Source organism: Tripterygium wilfordii, chromosome 9 (assembly GCF_013401445.1).
Source record: "Tripterygium wilfordii isolate XIE 37 chromosome 9, ASM1340144v1, whole genome shotgun sequence".
In the NCBI taxonomy this organism is placed as follows: Eukaryota; Viridiplantae; Streptophyta; class Magnoliopsida; order Celastrales; family Celastraceae; genus Tripterygium; species Tripterygium wilfordii.
This window is the reverse complement of record NC_052240.1, coordinates 5,695,901-5,717,325: the sequence shown is the minus strand read 5'-3', so window position 1 is coordinate 5,717,325 and position 21,425 is coordinate 5,695,901. Positions and strand designations below refer to the sequence as shown.

Genomic DNA, 21,425 nt, shown 5'->3' with positions numbered 1-21,425 from the left:
GACCCTTAATTTATTCATGCCCTATACTCGATTTTACTAATCGCTGAAGTTGAAATCTCGTTGTAGTACTTAATTTATAGGTTAAACTATATTAAGTTAAGTTCTAGAAGCATAAACCTCTACTCTCACAAAAAATAAGAAAACAATATTGTTGCACACATTGCTTCCAATCGAAATATTCTCCCAAATTAGTCATTAACTTTGTCCACATGATGAAACCCTAAAAAGAAAGGCAGAAAAAGACAATTCATCAGAATCTTTTCTTTTTTTGTATTAGATACATAACCTTGCTTCATGACAAGTACCATGGTTTATATGGCACTAGAGGGCAGATGTCATAGAAGGGGTTTGTGTGCAGATACGTTTCTAGATTTGTACTTTTGTTTCTGTGAGCGAGCGACACTGGTTTTTTAGAATGTGAGAGCGCAATACCTCCAAAAATGGTTTCCATAGAGACCCAGACAGAGAGAGAGAGGTTACAACTTAAAACTTTTGCCTTAAAAAAAGTTCACATGGTCATGGTCCATGCCTGCCCACAGTTACCAATTTTGCTTGGGGAAGGTGAGCCTACCCATTTGTGTGAGACCCTACACCCTAGCTTCCCTATAAATTGTGACCCCCCAAATCAACAGTACCCAACTAAACAATTGAGCAAGAACAGTGTGTGTAGTACTGAGCTTAGAGAGAGAGAGAAATGGAGAGTGGAAAGACCAAGAAGGGTGTGATGAAGAGCTCCTTCCAGATGCCGCTTCACTATCCAAGGTACACCAAGAAGGACTATGAGAGCATGCCTGAGTGGGAGCTTGACAGGCTTTTGGCTGAGTATGGTTTGGCTGTGCAAGGTCATGACTTGGAATACAAGAGGGAATTTGCAATGGGTGCCTTTCTTTGGCCTGATTTTGGTCATGAAATTCGCACCAATTCCAATGGACTTCACTACCACCACCAAGATTCTGCTTCTCATGCTCACAAGAAGTCCAAGATTTTTGAGTTCATTAAGCACATATTGGGTTATGCTAGGCAATCTGTTAGTGACTTTCAATTAAGCCTTTACAATTAGCCTAGTAGGGCAATATTGAGGGGTTCTTGTTTTTTTTCACATCCCTCTCTAGCTTTCTTGCCTAATGGTCCTATATATATATCTATATATATATGTCCTTCAGTGCTTATGAAAATAAATATCTAAACTGTGCTTAATTTGTAGCATCTACATTAGTACTAAAGTTAGTATGTTATATGTTCTTACTTCTTCTCTAGGCATGGAAATTATCTCCAAGATGACAAAAAAATAAAACTATTCAAAGCCAAATAAAATAAATTAAATAGAATTTTAGATGGATTACAGAGTCTAGAGGTGTCAAACGGGCTATAAGCCCGTGGCCCTGGCTAACAGGGGAATGGGCAGTGCTTGGTCCGGTAAATATGACGTAACTAATTCTTTTTAAAATAGGATAAAACAATAACTAAAAAAATTAATGGGTTTAGGGGCTGATACAGTTAGGCCCAGACCCATGAACTCAGGGGCTGATACAATTAGGCCCAGACCCTCAAATTTGGACAAGAAGATTATGAAGCATACTGAAAAATATTCAAATCTCAAATAGACTTATTTACTTTTAATACAAACTAAGCTCTAATAAGTCCAACTATCCACAAATTCACATGAATCACATTCTCTGTTCCCTAAATCTCATATCGGAGATCAGAGCTTGAATCAAAAACTAGCCCCATCTCCATTTGATTTTCTTCAAAGACAGATGTGAGATGTTGCTCCCAACCGATTCAAAAATTCGTTGTTCTATTGGCCTTACTCGAAGACTTTTGATCCAAAAATTATAGCAAAAACTCAATTATCCATCCAAAGTCCATGCCATGGAAAGAAGCCATGTCTCAGAGAGAAGGTCGGCATGCCATGGGTCGCTGAAAGAATGAGATCGTCAGAGACTGCTCTCTGAGCAAGAGATTGTGAGATAAGTACCATCTCTGATATCTCCTTATTTGCGTCAGTTTTTTTGTATGTTATCCTTCAACTTTGAATGGTTGATGTGCTCTGTTGCGCTTTCTTGCGAATAATTTCTCATTTGGTTAGCTTTGTGTCTTATTCATTTAAGGGCTATGTATTTGGTTGCAAAAGAATAAAACAAGAAAAATGTGATTGGAAAGTGAAATATTATGAAAGTGGGGTTTGATGTAATAGTTCTCGTAAATACACGATTGACTGAAATAGGATAGATTATGCAAGTAAAAGGTCGAAATTAGAAATTAGATTGTAAGAGTTCATCCCTCATATTAATAGATGGATTTCTTTTGACTACTTTTTATTGGCATATCAGTCTATAGCTTAAAAAAATTTCGGAACAGCTGCCTTCGAACTCCCGTCGACCTCTAACCCCCCATAAATTCTTAACTCCATCACTGACCAAGCCCCCCAAACTATTTTATAGATCCGCCCCTGCATGAAGTTGACTTCATATTGTAGAAGGCCAAAATAATACAAACGAAAAAAGGGTAATAGCACTTTTGAGTACTGAATAATCTGACCTAGTTCAACCCGAGGACTCATTTTTCAAACGTTTCAACTTAGGTATCGAAAAATTAAATTGTTTCAAAATGCCCACACGGGTAGCTTTATGGCAAATCGGGCAGTCAAACCCGTGATGTGACATTAAATCTCAAATTCAACTAATTTCTACTGACGTGGACTGACGAATTGGTGAATAGTATATTTATGGTATTTTAAAAATATATATAATGACACAAAAAAATAAACCCAAAAAAAATGTCCAAAACGCTCAAATTCTTCTTCATCTTAGCAAATCGTCTTGAAAGCTATCAATTCTTAATTCAATTTGTATATCTCTCGCAAACCCAAGAGATTCAACAATGTCAAACCTAATCATCCTCTCCAATGGAGAAGAAGGCCAAAGTACCCCCCAAAATCTATCGTGCTTTCTTCTCCAAGAAGCCTCAGACAAAACCAGAGGTGCAAAGGAAACTAAGGAGAACATAGGAGCCATCTCCAACCTAAAGCCGGTTCCACTTGATTGCCTCTACAAGCTAGAGGAGCACAGAGGAGAGAAGGAGAACAAATTTGTTTGATTTGAGTCATGGATTCGAATAGTAGTAGAAATGGTGGCGGAGGTAAATTCGATGACTTTGTATGACTAGATGGATCGGTCCTGAAGAGTCCATGAGGATACAAACATAAGTAATTTCATTGTCGAAAGGGTAGAAATTTGCTCGTGTGAGTAGTTTGAAACAAATTTGAAAATGTGATACTAAACTTGAAACGTTTGGAAAATGAGTTATCCAGTTGAACTGGGTCAGATTATTCAGTACCCAAAAGTGCTATTACCCCAAACAAAAAGTTTGTTCAATTATGCAAGAATTTCTATTTATGTTGGGTAATTCAATCTTAATACTGCAATATATAACAAAATTACATATAGCTAAGAATCTACCTAGAACTTATAGAATCATAGATTGTAAGAAAGTCTATTGTGATTAATATAATTTCATTGATCAATATTGTTACGATTTACAAGTCTTTATACAGAGATGTATAGTTGTTAAGGCTATATCAACTCCTACAATTATGCTATGTCAAGACTAACTAGGAATGTACAGATACTCAATCCCAACAATCATGTGATGTGAAATAGCAATGTCAATTGTGTGATCGTGGGATCCTCTGATTATTTCTTTCCTTCTTTAACATTCCCCCTCAAGTTGGAGTGAATGTTAATTACACCCAACTTGTTAAGCAAGAATGCAAACTGGGATGAACTTAAAGGCTTAGTGAAGATATCTGCAGGTTGAAATTTTGTTCGTATGTGAGCTGTCTCAACCATACCATCTTGGATCTTCTCTCGAATTAGATGGCAATCAATCTCGATATGCTTTGTACGCTCATGAAAGACCGGATTTGAGGCAATGTGAAGTGCTACTTTTTTGTCACCAAATAACTTGACTGGTTGTGGATGCTTGATACTCAAGTCCTTGAGAAGATATTTCAACCAAGTAATTTCACAACAAGTAGATGCCATGGAGCGATATTCAACTTCAGCGGACGATCGGGATACCGTTGTTTGTTTCTTGGTTTTCCAAGAAATTGGCGATTGACCAAGTAGGATACAATATCCAGTGACGGATCGTCTTGTGTCTTTGCATTTTGCCCAATCAGAATCACAAAAGGCCCTTAGTTGGAGTGAACTAGAGGCTAAAAATAAAATGCCTTGCCCTGGTGTCTACTTGATGTACCTTAGAACCCTGTGAGCAGCATCAAGATGTGGTGTTCTTGGCTTGTCCATATACTGACTTAGAATATGCATGGGGTATGCCAAATCGGGTCTAGTAATAGTTAGATATACTAATCGTCCAACTAATCTCCTGTAGGTGGAAGGATTGTCAACTAATTCCCCTTCATCTTGTGCGAGACTAACATTTTGCTCCATGGGAAAGGCTGCGGGCTTGGCACCCAGAAAACCTGTGTCTTCTAAAATTTCAAGTGCATACTTCCTTTGTGAGAGGGAGATACCTTTGGATGATCAAGCTACTTCCAAACCCAAAAAATATTTGAGCTTTCCTAAATCTTTGAGCTTGAATTTTCCAGCCAAGAAACTTTTGGTGGCTTCAATTTGTTGTAAATTGTTGCCTGCCAAGATAACATCATCAACATAAACTAACATAGCAGTAAACAATCACCTTGGGATAGGATGAATAGAGAGTAATCTGCCCTGGATTGGTGATATCCAGCGGACTTAAGAGCCGTTGACAACTTCAAGAACCATTGTCGAGAGGCTTGCTTGAGGCCATATACAGATTTGTGAAGCTTGCATACACCTGTTTCCCCCTTTCGTCCGAAACCAGGAGATAAAGACATGAAGACATCTTCGTGAAGGTCCCCATATAAAAAAGCATTGTTGACGTCAAGTTGGTGTAAGTGCCAACCTTGGATGGCAGCAATGGCAAGAAGGAAACGAACAGTGACTATCTTAGGAACGGGAGCAAATGTTTCTCGATAATCCAAGCCTTCAACTTGGTTGTAACCTTTGGCAACAAGTCAGGCCTTGTACCGCTCAATTGTACCATCCGGATTAAGTTTGGTTTTGTACACCCACTTACAACTTATGGGTTTCTTGCCAGGGCAGTAGAGGTTGAAGTGTCCAGGTGTGATTGGATTCATGGGCATCAATCTCAGTCCGTATTGCTTGGCGCCAATGAGCATATTGCATGTCCTGTATGAATGAATTGGGTTCCTTGGCAGCAGATAGCATAATGGTAAAAGCATGGTGTGTTCCAGTTAAACGGGAATAGGAAAGGTAAGTGGAAATAGGATGAGATATCCCTGAAGTGTGGACCACGTTGGAGGCGAGAGATGAGTCGGGACGGGAGGGCAATGCGACATCGACATGGTAGTTTTACAGGTGTGATGGCAGCTTGGTCGGACGTGTAGGACGACGGTTAGGTAGAGGTGAGGGTAAGGAAATAGGAGCTGGAGAGGTTTGTGGATGTTGTGCAATTGGTGATGGTAGTGTTTCAGGAGAAGAAGGATCAAGTGGTGTAGTTGGGTCAGCCACGGTTGGGATAGCAATGACAGTGGATGAGGGTGGTAAGGAGGAATAGTCATGGTCAACATGAGCTATAGGTTGAACAGGTGTTTTGGAGGCAGCGGAATGTGGAATGGAAGGGAAGATGTTTTCGTGGAACAGAACATCACGAGAGACAAAAATCTTGCCTAGTTCAATATCATAAACCTTATATCCTTTTTGCCCATAAGGATATCCAAGGAAAAGACATCGAGTGGCTCTAGAATCGAATTTTGATGGGCGTTGGGCATGAGTTGACGCAAAACAAATGCATCCAAAAACACGTAAATGTGAGTATTTTGGTGGATGCTGGAAAAGAAGCTCATAAGGTGTTTTCCCTTGCAAAAGAGGTGTGGGTGTTCTATTGATAAGGTAGGCATCAATGAGAATGGCCTCGCCCCAGAAACGCTTAGGTAAATGAGCTTGGAAAAGAAGAGCCCTTGCTATATTCAATAGGTGGTGATGTTTTCTCTCGGCGACCCCATTTTGTTGTGGGGTGGCAACACAACTTGTTTGATGGACAATTGCCTTGTGAGAATAAAAGGTGGATAATTTGAATTCTGGGCCATTATCACTCCGAATGATCTTAACGGTGGAAGAAAATTGTGTCTCAACAAGATTAATGAAATTAATCAAGAGATTACGAGTCTCAGATTTGTTTTTCATCAAATAAATCCAAGTACACCGTGTATAATCATCCACGATGGTGAGAAAATAGTGTGCACCATTGAGTGAAGCAATTTGATATCCCCCCAAATATCAACATGTAATAATGCAAAAGGAGCAATACTAGAAATTGAACTTGTTGAAAAAGGCATTCTGGTTTGTTTGGCCAAAGGGCAAATTGAACATTGAAAATTATCACATGACTTAATAGGAAAAGAAAAAGAACCAAAAACTTTATTGGAGGGGTGTCCAAGCCGTTGATGCCAAAAGTCATGAGATGGTAGTGCTTGAACATAATTTGATGATGGCGTTTTAGTGACATGATCAAGGTAGTATAAGCCTTCTGTCTCAGTTCCTGTCCCAATCATCCTCCCCGAGCGTAGGTCTTGCATGATACAAAAATGGTCGAGGAAAATCGTTAGGCAAAGGGAATGAGGAGCTAGCTTGCTGATGAAAATTAGATTCAACTGAAAAGATGGAACATATAAGACATTTTCAAGGATCAAATATGGGGAGAAAACCATGGTGCCAACATGTGTGACAACGGCGGTGGTTCCATTTAGTAGTTCAACAGTTCTGTTATGGACTGGTACACAAGAGGTTAGAGAAGTGTGTGAGGAAATCATGTGGTCTGTGGCACCACTGTCAAGGATCCAAGGTATTCGTTTACCAAGTGATTTAATGTGGAAAACCTTACCTGAGAGTTCGGACATGGTAGATGCATTACCAACATAATTTGCTTTGCTCTGATTGTTTTGCAACATGCCTAGGAGCTGTTGGCATTGCTCAACTGTGAAGGAGAAATGGATGAGAGTGTCTTGATCTTTGTATTGATTGACTGAAACATTGTTTCCCCGTGAGTGTTCCCTGGAGGGACCGCGGTGATCAGGATTTTTGCCGTTCTGCTTATCTCTGTTAAGTTTACGGTAATAATCAATTCTATGTCCTTTCCATCCGTAATATTCACACTTCAAATGTGCCCTGCAAGTCTCAGTGGAATGTCCTGTTTTGTCACATTTAGCACATTTGGTATTGCTATACATGTTCTTATGAGGCCTCTTCCTTTGATCAGATGTGTGAACTGCGAATGCTGATGCTTGTGTCTCCTAGGCGACTATCTTCCCATTAGAAACTTCATTTGCCTTTCATGACGAAAAAATCAGGGAGTATGCTCGACTATCGGTTGGTAGTGGTTCCATTAACAGGATTTGGCCACGTACTGCTGAAAAAGACTCATTGAGCCCCATTAAGAATTTCATTGTCTTATGATTTTGTTGGTAGGTAGAGACCTCTTTCATGGCTCCACAACTGCATGTTGTAATTGACGTTAGGGCATCACGCTCATCCCATAAGCCTTTGAGTTTGGTGAAATAGGAACCTACAGACATTGTTCCTTGCACACAATCATGTATTTCACTTTCAATGTCAAATATTTGAACATTGTTAATTTGAGCAAATCGATCCTTGAGATCATTCCAGATTTCATATGCATGAGTGTTGTAAATAACACTCCCAACAATTTCTTTAGTTATGGAACTAAGTAGCTAAGATTTTACCAGATTATTACATCGTTTCCATTCTCAGTGCTCAGTGGAGGTAATGTCTGGTTCTGTGTCAGACCCATCCACGAAGCATATCTTGTTCTTGGCCCTCAATGCCATGGTCATGGATATCTTCCATGTGCCATAGTTGTCCTCACTCAGCAACTGTGACACGAAGATCACTCCAGGCTGATCTGAATGGTGCCGGTGGTAAGGGTGGTTTGGGTTGTCGTATGGAGTGGCTTCCAGTTTGTTGATGGCGGCCTTGCTCGATGACATATCTTTCTCGCCTATGATTGATGGTGGCGGTAGTTTGAGTTTAGGTGAAAGTTTAGGTCACTAGGTAACCTCTGATACCATGTAAGAAAGTCTATTGTGATGAATACAATTTCATTGATCAATATTGTTACGATTTACAAGTCTTTATACAGAGATGTACAGTTGTTAAGGCTATATCAACTCCTACAATTATGCTATGTCAAGACTAACTAGGAATGTACAGATACTCAATCCCAACAATCATGTGATGCAAAATAGCAATGTCAATGGTATGATCGTGGGATCCTCTGATTATTTCTTTCCTTCTTTAACATAGATCAATGTAATTGTTTTTCAAACCTAAAACCAATATACATATATTGCACCAACAAACTTATTTGTGTTTTATTTGCCTAGTTTTTCTATGCATATTTAGAAGAGCAATCTCTTTTTTTACACAAAAACCTAATGGGTACAAAGTTCTACTCAAACCCTAAATTTTCTTGATGTCGTTGCAAGGGCGTGTTATGAAAATTTGGAGCATTAGATGGCGATTTAAATAACTCATATTTAAACAAATGTTTCCTGCAATGAAAATGCAATGTAATATTAAAAATAAATTATATAGTGTAAGTATGAATGATAAAACTAATCTCCTGTCGACACTCTCAAATACAGAAGAAATTTGGGGCAAAGGACTCCTCCTACTTCCTCTTCTATACCATCTATTTATTTCCTCATACTTTCATATATTCAAGTGTTCTAAATACTACTGTAAGGATCTAGCTTTTGGGACAGTTCATCAGCTATCCAATAAGTTCCAACAGCAGATCTATGGTGGCTCTTCTTTCAGATCTAAAGATTTCCTCCTCAGATCTAGTGTTTTCCTCCCTCTCTCATTCAGATCTGGCTTTTTTGGACGTTGATGAGCGTCTCCTCTCCAAATCTCGTTATTTGGGAAGTTTCAAGGCAGTTCACCTCAATATCATAATTGCTGCTTCAAGGCCGCTGCATGCATCCAAAAAAGAGTTATATCTCTTTGCCATGCTATTGTTTTGGCGTTATCTTTGTGCTTGATTCTAGATTTTTATTTTTTTGTATTGTTTTTGGAGGTGGATCCTCCTGATGTAATTGTGCTCTGATTACTTTAATATAAGTATTCTTATTCTAGAAAAAAAAAAGAAAGATAAAACTAGAATATTAGATAACATGTACTTATTATTTTATTGATATGAATATTTTTTTGATAACCGAGAATGACTCATTCAAGTTTGTCCTTTGAACATCGAACATGAGTTTTGTAGATCTATTTAATCTATATTGGAGGGCACTCACGATGGGTCAAAACTCCTCCAAAGAGTTATAACCACCAATGGCAGTTGAGGGAATGGATAATGGGCATTACAACTCCCCAATGGGAGTTACAACCTCATGGGTATATATTTTGTGTGCACACTCGCACCAAGATTGAAAATTGACTAAAGAATCTCTCCCAAAAGGCTCTCTCACACAATAAGAACTGCATTTAATCAGTGATTCAAATGTATGTTCAATGATATTCATTGTGATCAAGGGCGGAGTTAGGAATTTATGTGAGGGGGAGGCCAAACATTTGAAGGGGGTTGCCCCCGAATTTTTTTTGAACTATTTCCTAAAAATGACCTAATTTCTCATTGATTATAGCACAAATGCAAAGTGAAAAATAAAAGTATCACTGAATACATAAATAACATGTACTTACAAGAAAAACATAACCACCATACTTTGAATTCATTGATCCAGATCATGCTCCGGAAAAAAAAATTCATAAAGTATTAAACATAAGCAAATAAAGTAACACCAAATAGTGTAAAACTTGACTTAATAAGAAAAGACATTAAAGTTCAACTTACTTGAGTTAATCCTACAATTGCTCACGATGTGTTTTCATTTTCTGAAAACGTTGAATAATAGTTTCGTTGCTTATTTCATTTAGTTTGTTCCTCTCAATATACACAACCAAACTATCATGTAAAAGTTGATCTCCCATTCGATTGCGCATACGATTCTTTATGATCTTCATAGCTGAAAATGCCCTCTCTATAGTAGCCGTGGCAATCGGTAGAAGTAATGCAAGTTTAAGAAGTCGATAAATAGAAGGATATACTCCACTTCTCTTATGGCTAACCAAATTCTGAGCCAACTCCCCCAAACTTCTTAAACTTGAAAATTCATTACTGTTGCACATATCATGTATATATGCGCATCAAGGCCATCACCAAGAGCAAAGCACTCCATGAGAGAAAAATCATTTGGGTAGAAGGAAGCAAGATGAATTAGTTTCTGCTTATCGAAAGCAGAAAATGAATCAACTGGACTCAAACATGCAACACAAACTAGTAACTCAGTAGTTGCTTCAGTGAAACGCTCATTTAACTCATTACACTGCCTATCAATCACAGTGTAGAATAACTCAACCCGATAGTGATGCAAGTTGGTATTTTCATTATTATGCCTTGATCGACCTACAGCTAGATATAATTCCTCCATCTTCGGAACAACAACTTCATAACTATTACAAAATGATGTAACTTCCTTCAAAAAACTATCCCATCCATTATCCCTCAACGTCTGTAATCGTATCTTGGAATGTTTAACTAGCATCATAGCATTCACAATATCTTGATCCTTTCTTTGTAATGCTTGTGACAGGTCACTTGTCATTGACAGAACCTTCCTCATTAGGTGTTGATTGAATATAAAATCAAATTGTTGCATCAAAAATAACAAACCACATGCTACACCTTTTTGATCACCCAAGCCATCATCACGCACCAACTCAAGCACACTTATCACAGCTGCAAACATATTGATCAAGCTAATTAAAGTGGCATAATGTGATCCCCAACGTGTATCCGAAGCACGAGCAATACTAGTTTCCTGATTTAAGCCTCTCCCAGTTATAAGTTCACCATCACTTATTGCTTTAAAGACATTTATAGCTTGAGCCTTAACAAGATCATCATGTCGTTTGCAAGATCCTCCAACAATATTCACTATATTAGTGACAGAGTTGAAAAACCACGAAATGTCTGAGTGTTTTTTTGCCACAGCTACTAGTGCCAATTGGAGTTGATGGGCAAAGCAATGAATGTAATAAGTCGATTCATTATCCCTTAAAATTAATGTCTTCAATCCTTTAAATTCTCCATTCATATTACTTGCTCCATCATAACCTTGTCCGCGACACTCGGAAATGCTCAATCCATGTCTCGATAACATAGCATCAATCTTACATTTAAGTGAGCTAGCTGTGGTACTAGTTACAGGCTCAACTCCGAGAAAAGACTCCACCACATTGCCTTTATCAGTCACATACCGCAGTGCAATTGCCATCTGTTCTTTTCTTGATACATCACGAGATTCGTCAACAAGAATTGAGAAACACTGATCATCAATATCACTAATAATTGCATTTAAAGTTTCAACTGCAATAGCATTCACAATGTCTTTCTAAATATCAGGAGATGTCAATTTGAGATTTTCAGGAGTGTTCTTCAGAACCACATCTTTAACTTCTCATTATGATTGGCAAGAAAATGAAGGAGTTTCAAAAATTTACCTTTATTATCTGAGTCATCACTTTCATCATGACCGTGGAATGGAAGACCTTGACGAAGCAAGAAACGAATGCAATCTATTGATGCAGTCAAACGCGTTCTATATTCAAAACGAGCTTGACTTGATTGTTTAAAAAGCACAGATTGGATATGTTGATCTTGTCTTACAAGATCTTTACACCTGCTCCAAGCTTGATAATGAGCACTATCGACACATCCTACATGTTCAGCCAACTTAAATTTCTTCTTCCAATTTTTGAAGCCTTCTTCAACAAAAGAATCCCCACCGGCTTGTTTTCCATGAGTTGGCCTGAAAAGATAGCAACAAAGACAATAGACCGCATCTTTTGCTTCACTATACTCCAACCAATATGAGTTTGGATCGGAGTACCAAGATTGATTGAACTTTCTTGGTTTAGAATTACGTCCATAAAAAGTGTCTGGAAACATCTCTAACTTTGGTTGAGTGGGACCTTTAAGCCAGTATGACCAACGAACTTTATCTTGATCATTGGGATGATAGCTTGAGATTTTTTTCCTAAGGCCTGGGTCACTTTCTAACTCATTTAAATTAACTTCTATCGAGCTTCCTTACGAGAACCATCTCCGCAAGTATAATTTGACCTTTTAATCAAATACTTCTCCATATCTGTTAAAAAATTAAATTGTCCATTAACATTCTCAAATTATCTTAGTTGGACAATTTTCTTGGATTTCAAACAACCAATCATGACATTTATTTCAAAACCAAAGGAGAACTGGATAAGCACAAAAATACAAAGAAATAACAAAATTGAAACTCAAACTAACCTGGTAGATGCGATGCGAAGTCAATTTGTGCAATATGGTATTACACTTTGCAAAGTCAAGTAGTAATAACTGCACAAAAAAGAACAAAAAAAATTTGTAATTACCTCATTTTAACCATGGCTGTAATCCTCTAAAGAACCCATAAAAAATTACATTTCTTTATTTCTATGCACTGATAGCACCAAAGCAAGGGCATCGAGATCTCCTAAAGCGTTGAGTTTCAGAGAACAGCGAGGATTGCGATTTTCGAATAAAGTAATAGGGTTTGTGTTTTTTTTCTTTTTAGAATTACTAAATACTAACTCGGGTAATAAATATTATATTACCTACTGAGATTATAAAGTCCAATATTTTAATAGTATATTTAAAAAAAAAATTTAAAACTCAGTGGGGCCTGGTCCCCATGTCCCTCCGCCCCTGATTGTGATGTTGTTTACACTATCATACATGAGATTTCGGGAAACTTTAAAAAAAAAAATTTGTAAGCAAATTCTCATATATCCACGATGTTCATAAAAAGAAAAATGAAATTACCCTCACAAAATCTGAAAGCAAAAAGAAATTTTTTCAAAGCTAGCATAGATGGCGACAAAATATATTATGTAAAGTTAATATATTCCTGATCTATCCTGTAGGCTTTAGCCTTCACGGTTTCACCTGTAGATCACGTATTACATGCATTTGCTTGAGAAGGTAGACCGACCCATTCTTGTGATACCCAAAAATCATTCATGCCCTTCAAATCATCCCTATAAATAGCTCTCAATACCAACAATATAGTCACTCTTGCTCACACATAGGAAGGGAATATATATATAGTAGTTTTTTGAGAGTACTAATTAGACGCATGGAAACCAAGACCAATAATGGTGTAGTGAGTTCTTCCTTCCAAATGCCACTTCACTATCCAAGGTACACCAAGAAGGACTATGAAGGCATGCCAGAGTGGGAGCTTGACAGGCTTTTGGCTGAATATGGACTGGCTGTGCAAGGTCACTTGGCCTACAAGAGAGACTTTGCTATGGGTGCCTTCCTTTGGAATGATTATGCTCAAGAAACTAGGTCTTCACATAATAAGAAGATCAACTAACTAAACCAAATATGTGGCAATGTGTGTGCATTTCCATTGAGTGTGAGATCATGCATATATTATTCTACTTATGCATTTCTATACGTTTGAGGTTTTTAATGTATCAAGAATTAAGAAACCCAATGTTTTACATGTAAAACAAATTGATCTTTAAATTAATTCAATACTTTCGTAATTATTTGGAACTTGGAAGCACTACAAGAGAAAGGGGTCGATTTTGTGAGGGAATTAGCGACATAATATTTTTCGTCGCTAAATTTACTATTAACGACGGATTTTAGTCAAAGTTCCGTCACAAAAGTCAACTTAGCAGCTGACCAGGTCTGCGATGGAATTATTGACGGAAATTTCCATGGAGAATATATTTCGTCACTAATTTCGTGATAAAATTAAGCATAAAATCCTGCCAAATTTTGTAACGGATTTTTGTCACAGATTACTGACGGAATTCATTCCGTCACAAATTTAGCCATAGACTATATTTTCCATCACGAAATTAGCGACGAAGTGACTTTTTGTCACTAAATTAGGGACGGACCAAATTCCGTTACTAAAGATCAGTACATGCTCAAAGCTTTTTGTCAGAGATGCTATGATTTAGCAACAGAAGAGGAATTTCATCGCTAATTTAGTAATGGAAAGATATTTTCGTCACTAGATTTTATTTTTTTCTGATAAGAGTCTGGTACAGGTACGGATGTTTAGTGACGGAATAGCTTTTTCGTCACTAAATCTCGTTTACAAAGCATATGCTTGTTTAAACAATTATCTAAAAATTACAAAAGAAACTATAAATGGCTAAATAAACTATATATCCTTAAAATAGACCTCTTTTAGGGTTTGCATCCTTAAAATATAGAATTTACATTTCTATCATTGAACTTTCAGAACGTACTACTGACCCTGATTTCATTAGTGCATTGTTACTCCTCCATCCTTAACACTTGTCCCTTAGCCTTTAAAACATCAATCCAAACAAGCCCATAGGTTTAACATAAAGAATCTTATTGTTCCAAAATACTTTTGAAATTATTCATTATTTTTTCGAGGGTCATCTGTACAAATCCAACCAATAGATGATTTGTATTTGAAACATAGGATATTTATTCTGTGGTGTAAATTTATTTGGAATAATTTTATTATGGAAAATTTTATTTCCACACCACTTTTAAATTTTTTTATTTTACATAAATATCCTTGTTTAGAATGACATATCAACCCTTAACTAAAAATAAAAAATATATTTATATTTACATATTAAATTAGAAAATACTAAGTCTACACCAAAATTCTCAAAAAAAAAAAATAGAGTTTACACCAAGAAACTTTACAAACTAAGACCGATTTGATTGGAAATTTATCGAAGATGGAAGATGACAAGTTACAGAAGGATTATACAAATAAATATCAGTTACAACATCTTGAAAACAATATTGTTGACAATGAAAAGAATGATCATGATGAAGAGATGAGTGTTTTAGGGTTTGTTCAGTGCTCTGTGCAATCCACGAATGCCCACCGTTTTTTTGTTTGATAGAAGACACATTAAGCCATTTTTTCTACAAGAAAACGACATACAAAACCCTTTTCTCTACAAATAAACGACGTAGAATACCGTTTTTTCTACAACTAAACGACATAGAATGTTGTCTAGAAAGGAGCAATGTTGAAGAGGAAAAACCGGCCTTTGCTCACAAATGGAAGTCCTGGGATTAGGGTTGATAGCTTTTCAAGTCCCTATGATCATCAACAGATGGATGGTCGTGATGATGATGAAGGGTACTGGTCAACTAGTGTTGAAGAGATTGGGTGGGATACTAATGTTTAAAGATTTAAAACCCACAAAGATTCACTTTTTTTTTCTTAATTTCTAAAGTTAATTTATTGGTTTTGTTTCTTTTGATCCTTCAAATTTCCATGGTTAGAGATGGGTTTGTTTATGTGTGTAAGCTTAACACCTTTCTACCTAATATTCTACTATTAAAGGGCAATTATGTGTGTTCATTAAAATTTTTGTGTAAACCTATAAAATTTTGATATAAACTTATAATATTAATATAAATGGTGTAAACTTAGTACTCTAATGGTATGCAAATAAAATTACTCTTTTATTATATAGCGAATCAATATTATTTCAAAGGAAAATATTTGAAACCTTCAATTTATAATCCTCATTTTACCTCCAATACATGTAAAGTGTTAGATGTTAAGTGAACTCTATGTATGTAGTTTTAGTCAAAGACTAACACACATGTCATATAAAATTGGGGGTAAAATAGGGATCATAAATTGGGGGTATTTGGCATTGCTATTCCTCAAATTGTAAAATATTCATTCTTTACTGATTTATTTATTTTGAAACTATAGAGTATAGACATAAATAAATATTTATAATACAGAATAAATTTAATGTCATTACATTGTATATAGACAACTCAGAAACACCAAACTCATCCTCAACCCTTCTAAGTTGTATGAATTAACATGTCCAAACTTTTGGACTTTCATACATGTTTTGACTGAATAAAGTATTGAAATGTCATCAAATCAATGTAATATAATTTCATATTTCAAATCGTGAACAATGAAACAATAATTAATTAAAATCCACTAAACAAAAGCATAATTTTTTAAATTCAAATTGATACTCAAAAGTTCAATTTATATTCACATTGAATTGCTTGACAGTACAATTGGCTTGAAAACATTACAAAGAATCAACGTACTCCAGTTATTAGCCAACTAGATGCCATTGCACTTGCTTACACACTGCACTCACTATAAGAAGCAAAAACACAGCCAAAAGAAACCCTATGAAGCCTTTGATTCATTCGATTTTGGCCTCCAAACTTGCTGGCCTCTAGGGTTCTGTTGCTGCACCGGTTTTCTCACCGTCACACTGTTTTGGCTACCTTCTGGCTTCTTGTAACGGGGCTGATGTTGCCCTTGTGAAGGGGAGTGCACAGGCCTCTGTAACTGTGATTGAGTTGTCGAATGGTAGCTTTGGTACCGAACTGATGTACTTACTACTTCTGCAAAGGCCTGTGCGCTGACCAACATGCTAAGGACTCTTCTCGGGGACTGATTGCGGACTAACTGATGGTGGGATGTCCGAAATGCGTTAGCTATCCATGTCAATTGTCCAGCATTCACCGTCCTTGCAGTATTTTCTGGCTGTTCAAAAGGATCCTCGACCTTACCAGTAGAAACAGAGGCAGAAGAAACTGATTATTGAAAAGAAACTGTTGCGGAATATTACAAAATTGAAAACTCAGAAGAAAAAGAAGAAAGACTTACAAACACTGCATATGTTCTGGGCATCCATCTCATATTGCTTCCGATATCTTCCCATTGCCCCGTAAATGGGCAGACTCCTAGGTTCACCGCCTTTGAATCTATATCGGAAAACTGCAAAAAATATACGTAGGGTATTTTTCCTATTGATAAAAGAAATAAACAAAAGAACTTTCACCACTCACAAAGTATTACCCATATATCATACTAACCAAACCCCCTTGAATCCTAAAGTGAAATAGAGCCTTCGAATCCACAAGGCAAAATAAACTCTGGTGCACCAAAATAATAAACCCCAACGCGACATTTTATTGATGTCAAACCGTGTTTTACATCTCACCAAAGCCAGATAAATTACTCAGAATCTTTAAATGTGGAATTGTAAACAAAAGATATTTATTCACACTAGAGACTCCCTAATAGTGTTCCTATCAGATGTGGGGCTTTTTAAATAAATGATAAAATGAAAAAAAAAAAAAAAAAAAAAAAAACAACTTACTAAGAAAATCAAATATATATCATCTACTTGAGTGACTTCTTTCTGGATCTATAAGTCTCGATTTAATCTATGAATTCTTGGCTAGTAAGCGTCGTCAGTCCATCACCATATCATCAAGTTGAAATTATTTAAATCAATTATGCCGTCAAAAACATGACAACTATCTGTAAATGTAAAGTCTGGATATATGTAGGAATAAAAAAAGTATTATCCATGCTATCCAGTATTACTCAACACAGCTGGAAAAAGAAGGGGAGACATAAATTACCTTTGCAAGGAATGAAATGAAAAGTTCAGACATTGAACTTCGGTTGATAGGCCTGAATTTGTCTGACATGATCCTCTGAATGTTAGCACCACATATTTCTGCAATACGTTTCTCAGCATCTTCTCTCGGACCTTCAAGAAACATATAGAGCAGTCACATAAAGAGACGTAAAGTTTGATTCCTAATACATAAAATCAAAATATCTGGTCAAACATAATTGTATAATCTCCATGTCCAATCAAGCCTACAAAACATAGTCTGACTTGCCACAGTGCCACTAAATGGTGAAAAGTGAAAATAAACAAGGAACTAAAAACTTCAGCTCTCTCTCCATATATATATATATATCATATCTAACCAAACCTACACCAAAACTTTTAATTGACAAATGTATGTCTACAGTTGTAGAAAGGTCAACATAACCTCTTATTGGTTTTCTTAATGTTATCATGGACCCTCAAGCATATCCTTTGTAAAAACATTACCTCAATTATACAATTATGCAAGTACTAGAAACCTATTATGTAATTAGGGAACATATATATGAAAAAAATAAGTGAGCATTAAATTTATACCTGTAAGATCATCAACAACATTTCTGGGATATAATTCTTTAAGAGGAGGTAAAATAGCAGGTACACATGTCTGCATGAGAAAATAAAATTAAAAAAGAAAAGTTAAGACTAAAATTCTACATGATACTAGATTAATAACTATGTCAGGATATTTAGGTCAGATGAAGAAAAGTTTCATCATTCCATTAGCACATCACAACACAAACCACTATGTAGCAACCAGCAGGAATACAGTAAACATGATGATTGATGAATGATGGCGCACAAATGATGAAGACATGATGTTTTGCGCGGTAAATAATAGATGACAAGTTCATGATTACATTAGGTGAACCAGGGCATCACCCATTTTAGGAGCATATTGGTGGAAAGCAGTTGCCAGTTGTAGTGAAAAGTGTCTGCATTGTACTTTTCCTTTCAGCCAATACATTGTTAAAAGATAAACCATCACCTGAAAATGGAAAATAACAAGCAGACTAAGGGAGTAGGAATTGAATGTCCCAGCCTTAGGGTTATTGATATTCTGGGTCTTCGCCCATTCCTTCACCTACACAATCAAAACAGAAAAACCATCAACATATGCAACTCTTCCAGGTGATACAGAATTATTTTGTCAGACATACCAGTAAGACCATTTCACGAAAGCGCCCATCAATGCTATTGATCCAAAACAAAAATTTAGACTTAGTTTGGCCCTGAATATTATCGATTGAAATATCACAGCGGATGCTATGGTAGATACTCTCAAGTTTTAAAATGGGAACCCTCGCATTTGGGATCAACTGCAACCTTTGCCATCCACCTGCAAATCGATCTTAATACCCCAACAAAGGATATTAGAATGAGGCACGGAAAGGGGGAGAACATTTGGCAACATAGTCAATGAGTAGAGATGAGACACGAATTAATGACAAAAACATAAATACAGTTGTTCTAGTAGAGGGCAAGTACAAAGAATTATAAAGCAATGAAAAGGGGGGAAAGTCGAAAATCTTTGATGCATGTTTGAGCATATGAAATGTGGTTTAAATTGAAGGGATTCGGCTTTACAGACATGGTCCACCTAAACCCAAGAAATACTTGAAGCCCTTTTTTGGTTGGAAGAACTGATAAAAGCGGCATGAAGCTAATTTACCTTTGTGTCTTAAGGCCCTCAGCAGATCTCCAAGTAAACTCCTTTTGCGTTTCTTTGCCGATAATGAGATATGCGAATCATTGGGTAACTCAATCGAGATATCCAAATCTCCCCAGCGAGTGAAAAGGTTAGACAGAAATGATCCATATGGCTCTAATGTCGCACCTGTTCACACCCAAATTCGGAACCTCAAAATACTAGACACCAAGTTCAGGCCTTTGAGAAATTTAAAAAAGACATAAAACTTAGATTTTGACAAACAGTGAATTGTACGACAATTGAACTTAACATGTCAAGATTAAATAATAGAGGAAATAGAAGCAAGAATTTCAAATTGAAGGCTCTTAACCTATTATCAAAATATTGATATGACTGCATGTGAGATTTCCTATTATTAGCTCTCAGCCTCTCAAAAAAGCTTTTTCTTTCTGAAATATAGATGTCTTCAGTGTATATAAAGAGACCACAAAACTCCCCTTCCCCAAAAACCCAAATCATTTGTGACATTCTAGGGGATCTATCAGTGCTTAAAATACTCAAAACTGCAGAAATGACTTTCTCTCCACTCCAGAATTATACAAAGTTAATGATATTTTCCCCTTGCACTAATAAATGGATAAACGAGTTAGGGAGATTTATTAAATGATAGATGAATTTAGAACTATAACCAGCACATTCAAGCTACTCGCGAATCCAAGAGAGCAAATAAGCAATACGAAACCATTTCAATGCAGCAAGAATCACCTCTCAAACTTTCCACAGATCCAGCAACATCTCGCAACTCGTCAATGATTCTACTTCGAGTATCCCAGTCCTCCTTTTGAGGCTTTATTACTGCGAGTACATCCCTGAGAATAGACTCCAACATGCTGTAGGGGTTCATTTCTTGTCACTCTCTATCCTGAAATACACAAACTATCGTGAATGTAGATTGTAAAAGGAGAAGCATATAGGAATAATTCATGAAATTAAATCAAACCACAGACCCTTCGATCAACCAACAGATCTGAAATTCTGAAAATTTTCATATAATTAAGGATTGAAGACCCTTAGATCATTGCACAGCAAGGAAAAGGAAAACAAACAGCCCAATTTCACTAACAAGAACAACAAAAGACATGCGGCGGCAGGGGTTCTTTATCTATCAGATTTAGGAGTTGCAAAAAGTCGGGGCACACAATGGACGATAACAATAAGAGCGGAATTTGATAACTAAAATAATATATATCCATAATTTACATAATTTAGATAACATGTTAACTCAACATGCCACTTAGATTATTTTAGAAAAAAATAAAAAACATGACTTAGGTTTTCTCACTTCTCTCTCCTCAATTCATTTGTTTATTTCAAACCTTTTTCTTTTTCTCTCTCCATCACTCTCTCTTTATTCATGTTTTCTCTCATCTCTCTTCTATCCGAGATTACACATACACACCGTGTTTTTACGGTCTAGCCACCATTCGTGACGTGGTTGGTACCAAAAGAACCACAAAGAGATGGGGAACAAAACCCAACAAACCCCGACGAATTTTGTCCACCATAGTTGTTAGAATTATGCTCGAAAGTTCGCGGCCATCACGATGAATATCGTTAGATCTAGACAATCCGACCACCTTTGGAGGAAATCGACACCACCATTGGACTCTTCTCGACGAAGAGTATCTTAAACACATTTTTTTCGATTTAAAATGTCGTCAGAATCTAACAGTGTAATAAGACACTATTCTTTTGTGACAGTGTAATAAGGCTCTTTGTTCATTTTGTTTTTTGTTTTTTAATTGAAAGACATTAATTATGGAGTAAAATCAATGTCATTTTCTCATATTTCCTTCTCAATTGGATCTTTTAAGACATGTTGCTTTTATGTATTTTGTAACCCGAAAAACAAAAGGTTCCAACTTGCATCATCTTTGGTTAATCTTTGTTAATCTATGACACATGTTATGCACAACAAATAGGTAATAAATTAACAACAGATAAAACGAAAACCGATCTTCTATTGGGATGCTTTGGCTCACATAGATATAGTTCCTTATTACGCTACCCTGATGGACAATATAATTAATTATATCGACAATGTAATAAGCCACTGTAAGGTT

The 21,425-nt window shown here is 36.5% G+C and overlaps 3 protein-coding genes across 5 annotated transcripts; 1 reads left to right on the top strand and 2 right to left on the bottom strand.

Moving 5' to 3' along the window:
• Positions 1 to 650: 650 nt before the first annotated feature.
• On the top strand, positions 651 to 1,075 carry LOC120004810. The gene has a single exon (XM_038854118.1). It carries the CDS (start codon positions 695 to 697, stop codon positions 1,058 to 1,060), a length of 366 nt encoding a protein of 121 aa, XP_038710046.1. The 5' UTR covers positions 651 to 694; the 3' UTR covers positions 1,061 to 1,075.
• An 8,882-nt stretch (positions 1,076 to 9,957) lies between these two features.
• Positions 9,958 to 12,522, bottom strand: LOC120005205 (zinc finger MYM-type protein 1-like). Of its 2 annotated transcripts, XM_038854714.1 has the most exons (3): positions 11,821 to 12,522; positions 11,655 to 11,729; positions 9,958 to 11,438 (listed from the first exon to the last, which is right to left on the bottom strand). In XM_038854714.1, exon 3 carries the CDS (start codon positions 11,426 to 11,428, stop codon positions 10,250 to 10,252), a length of 1,179 nt encoding a protein of 392 aa, XP_038710642.1. In that variant the 5' UTR covers positions 11,429 to 11,438; positions 11,655 to 11,729; positions 11,821 to 12,522; the 3' UTR covers positions 9,958 to 10,249. The 2 variants fall into 2 exon arrangements, with proteins under 2 accessions (XP_038710642.1, XP_038710641.1); XM_038854713.1 differs by having other exon boundaries at positions 11,655 to 12,522.
• A 3,641-nt stretch (positions 12,523 to 16,163) lies between these two features.
• On the bottom strand, positions 16,164 to 20,509 carry LOC120004770 (protein HESO1). 2 transcript variants are annotated; one of them, XM_038854059.1, is made up of 9 exons: positions 20,303 to 20,509; positions 20,068 to 20,224; positions 19,324 to 19,488; positions 18,812 to 19,002; positions 18,640 to 18,735; positions 18,189 to 18,258; positions 17,614 to 17,744; positions 16,850 to 16,960; positions 16,164 to 16,747 (listed from the first exon to the last, which is right to left on the bottom strand). In XM_038854059.1, the coding sequence occupies exons 2-9, from the start codon at positions 20,204 to 20,206 to the stop codon at positions 16,364 to 16,366; spliced, it is 1,287 nt and encodes a 428-aa protein (XP_038709987.1). In that variant the 5' UTR covers positions 20,207 to 20,224; positions 20,303 to 20,509; the 3' UTR covers positions 16,164 to 16,363. The 2 variants fall into 2 exon arrangements, with proteins under 2 accessions (XP_038709987.1, XP_038709986.1); XM_038854058.1 differs by having other exon boundaries at positions 20,310 to 20,508.
• Between the last annotated feature and the right edge of the window lie 916 nt (positions 20,510 to 21,425).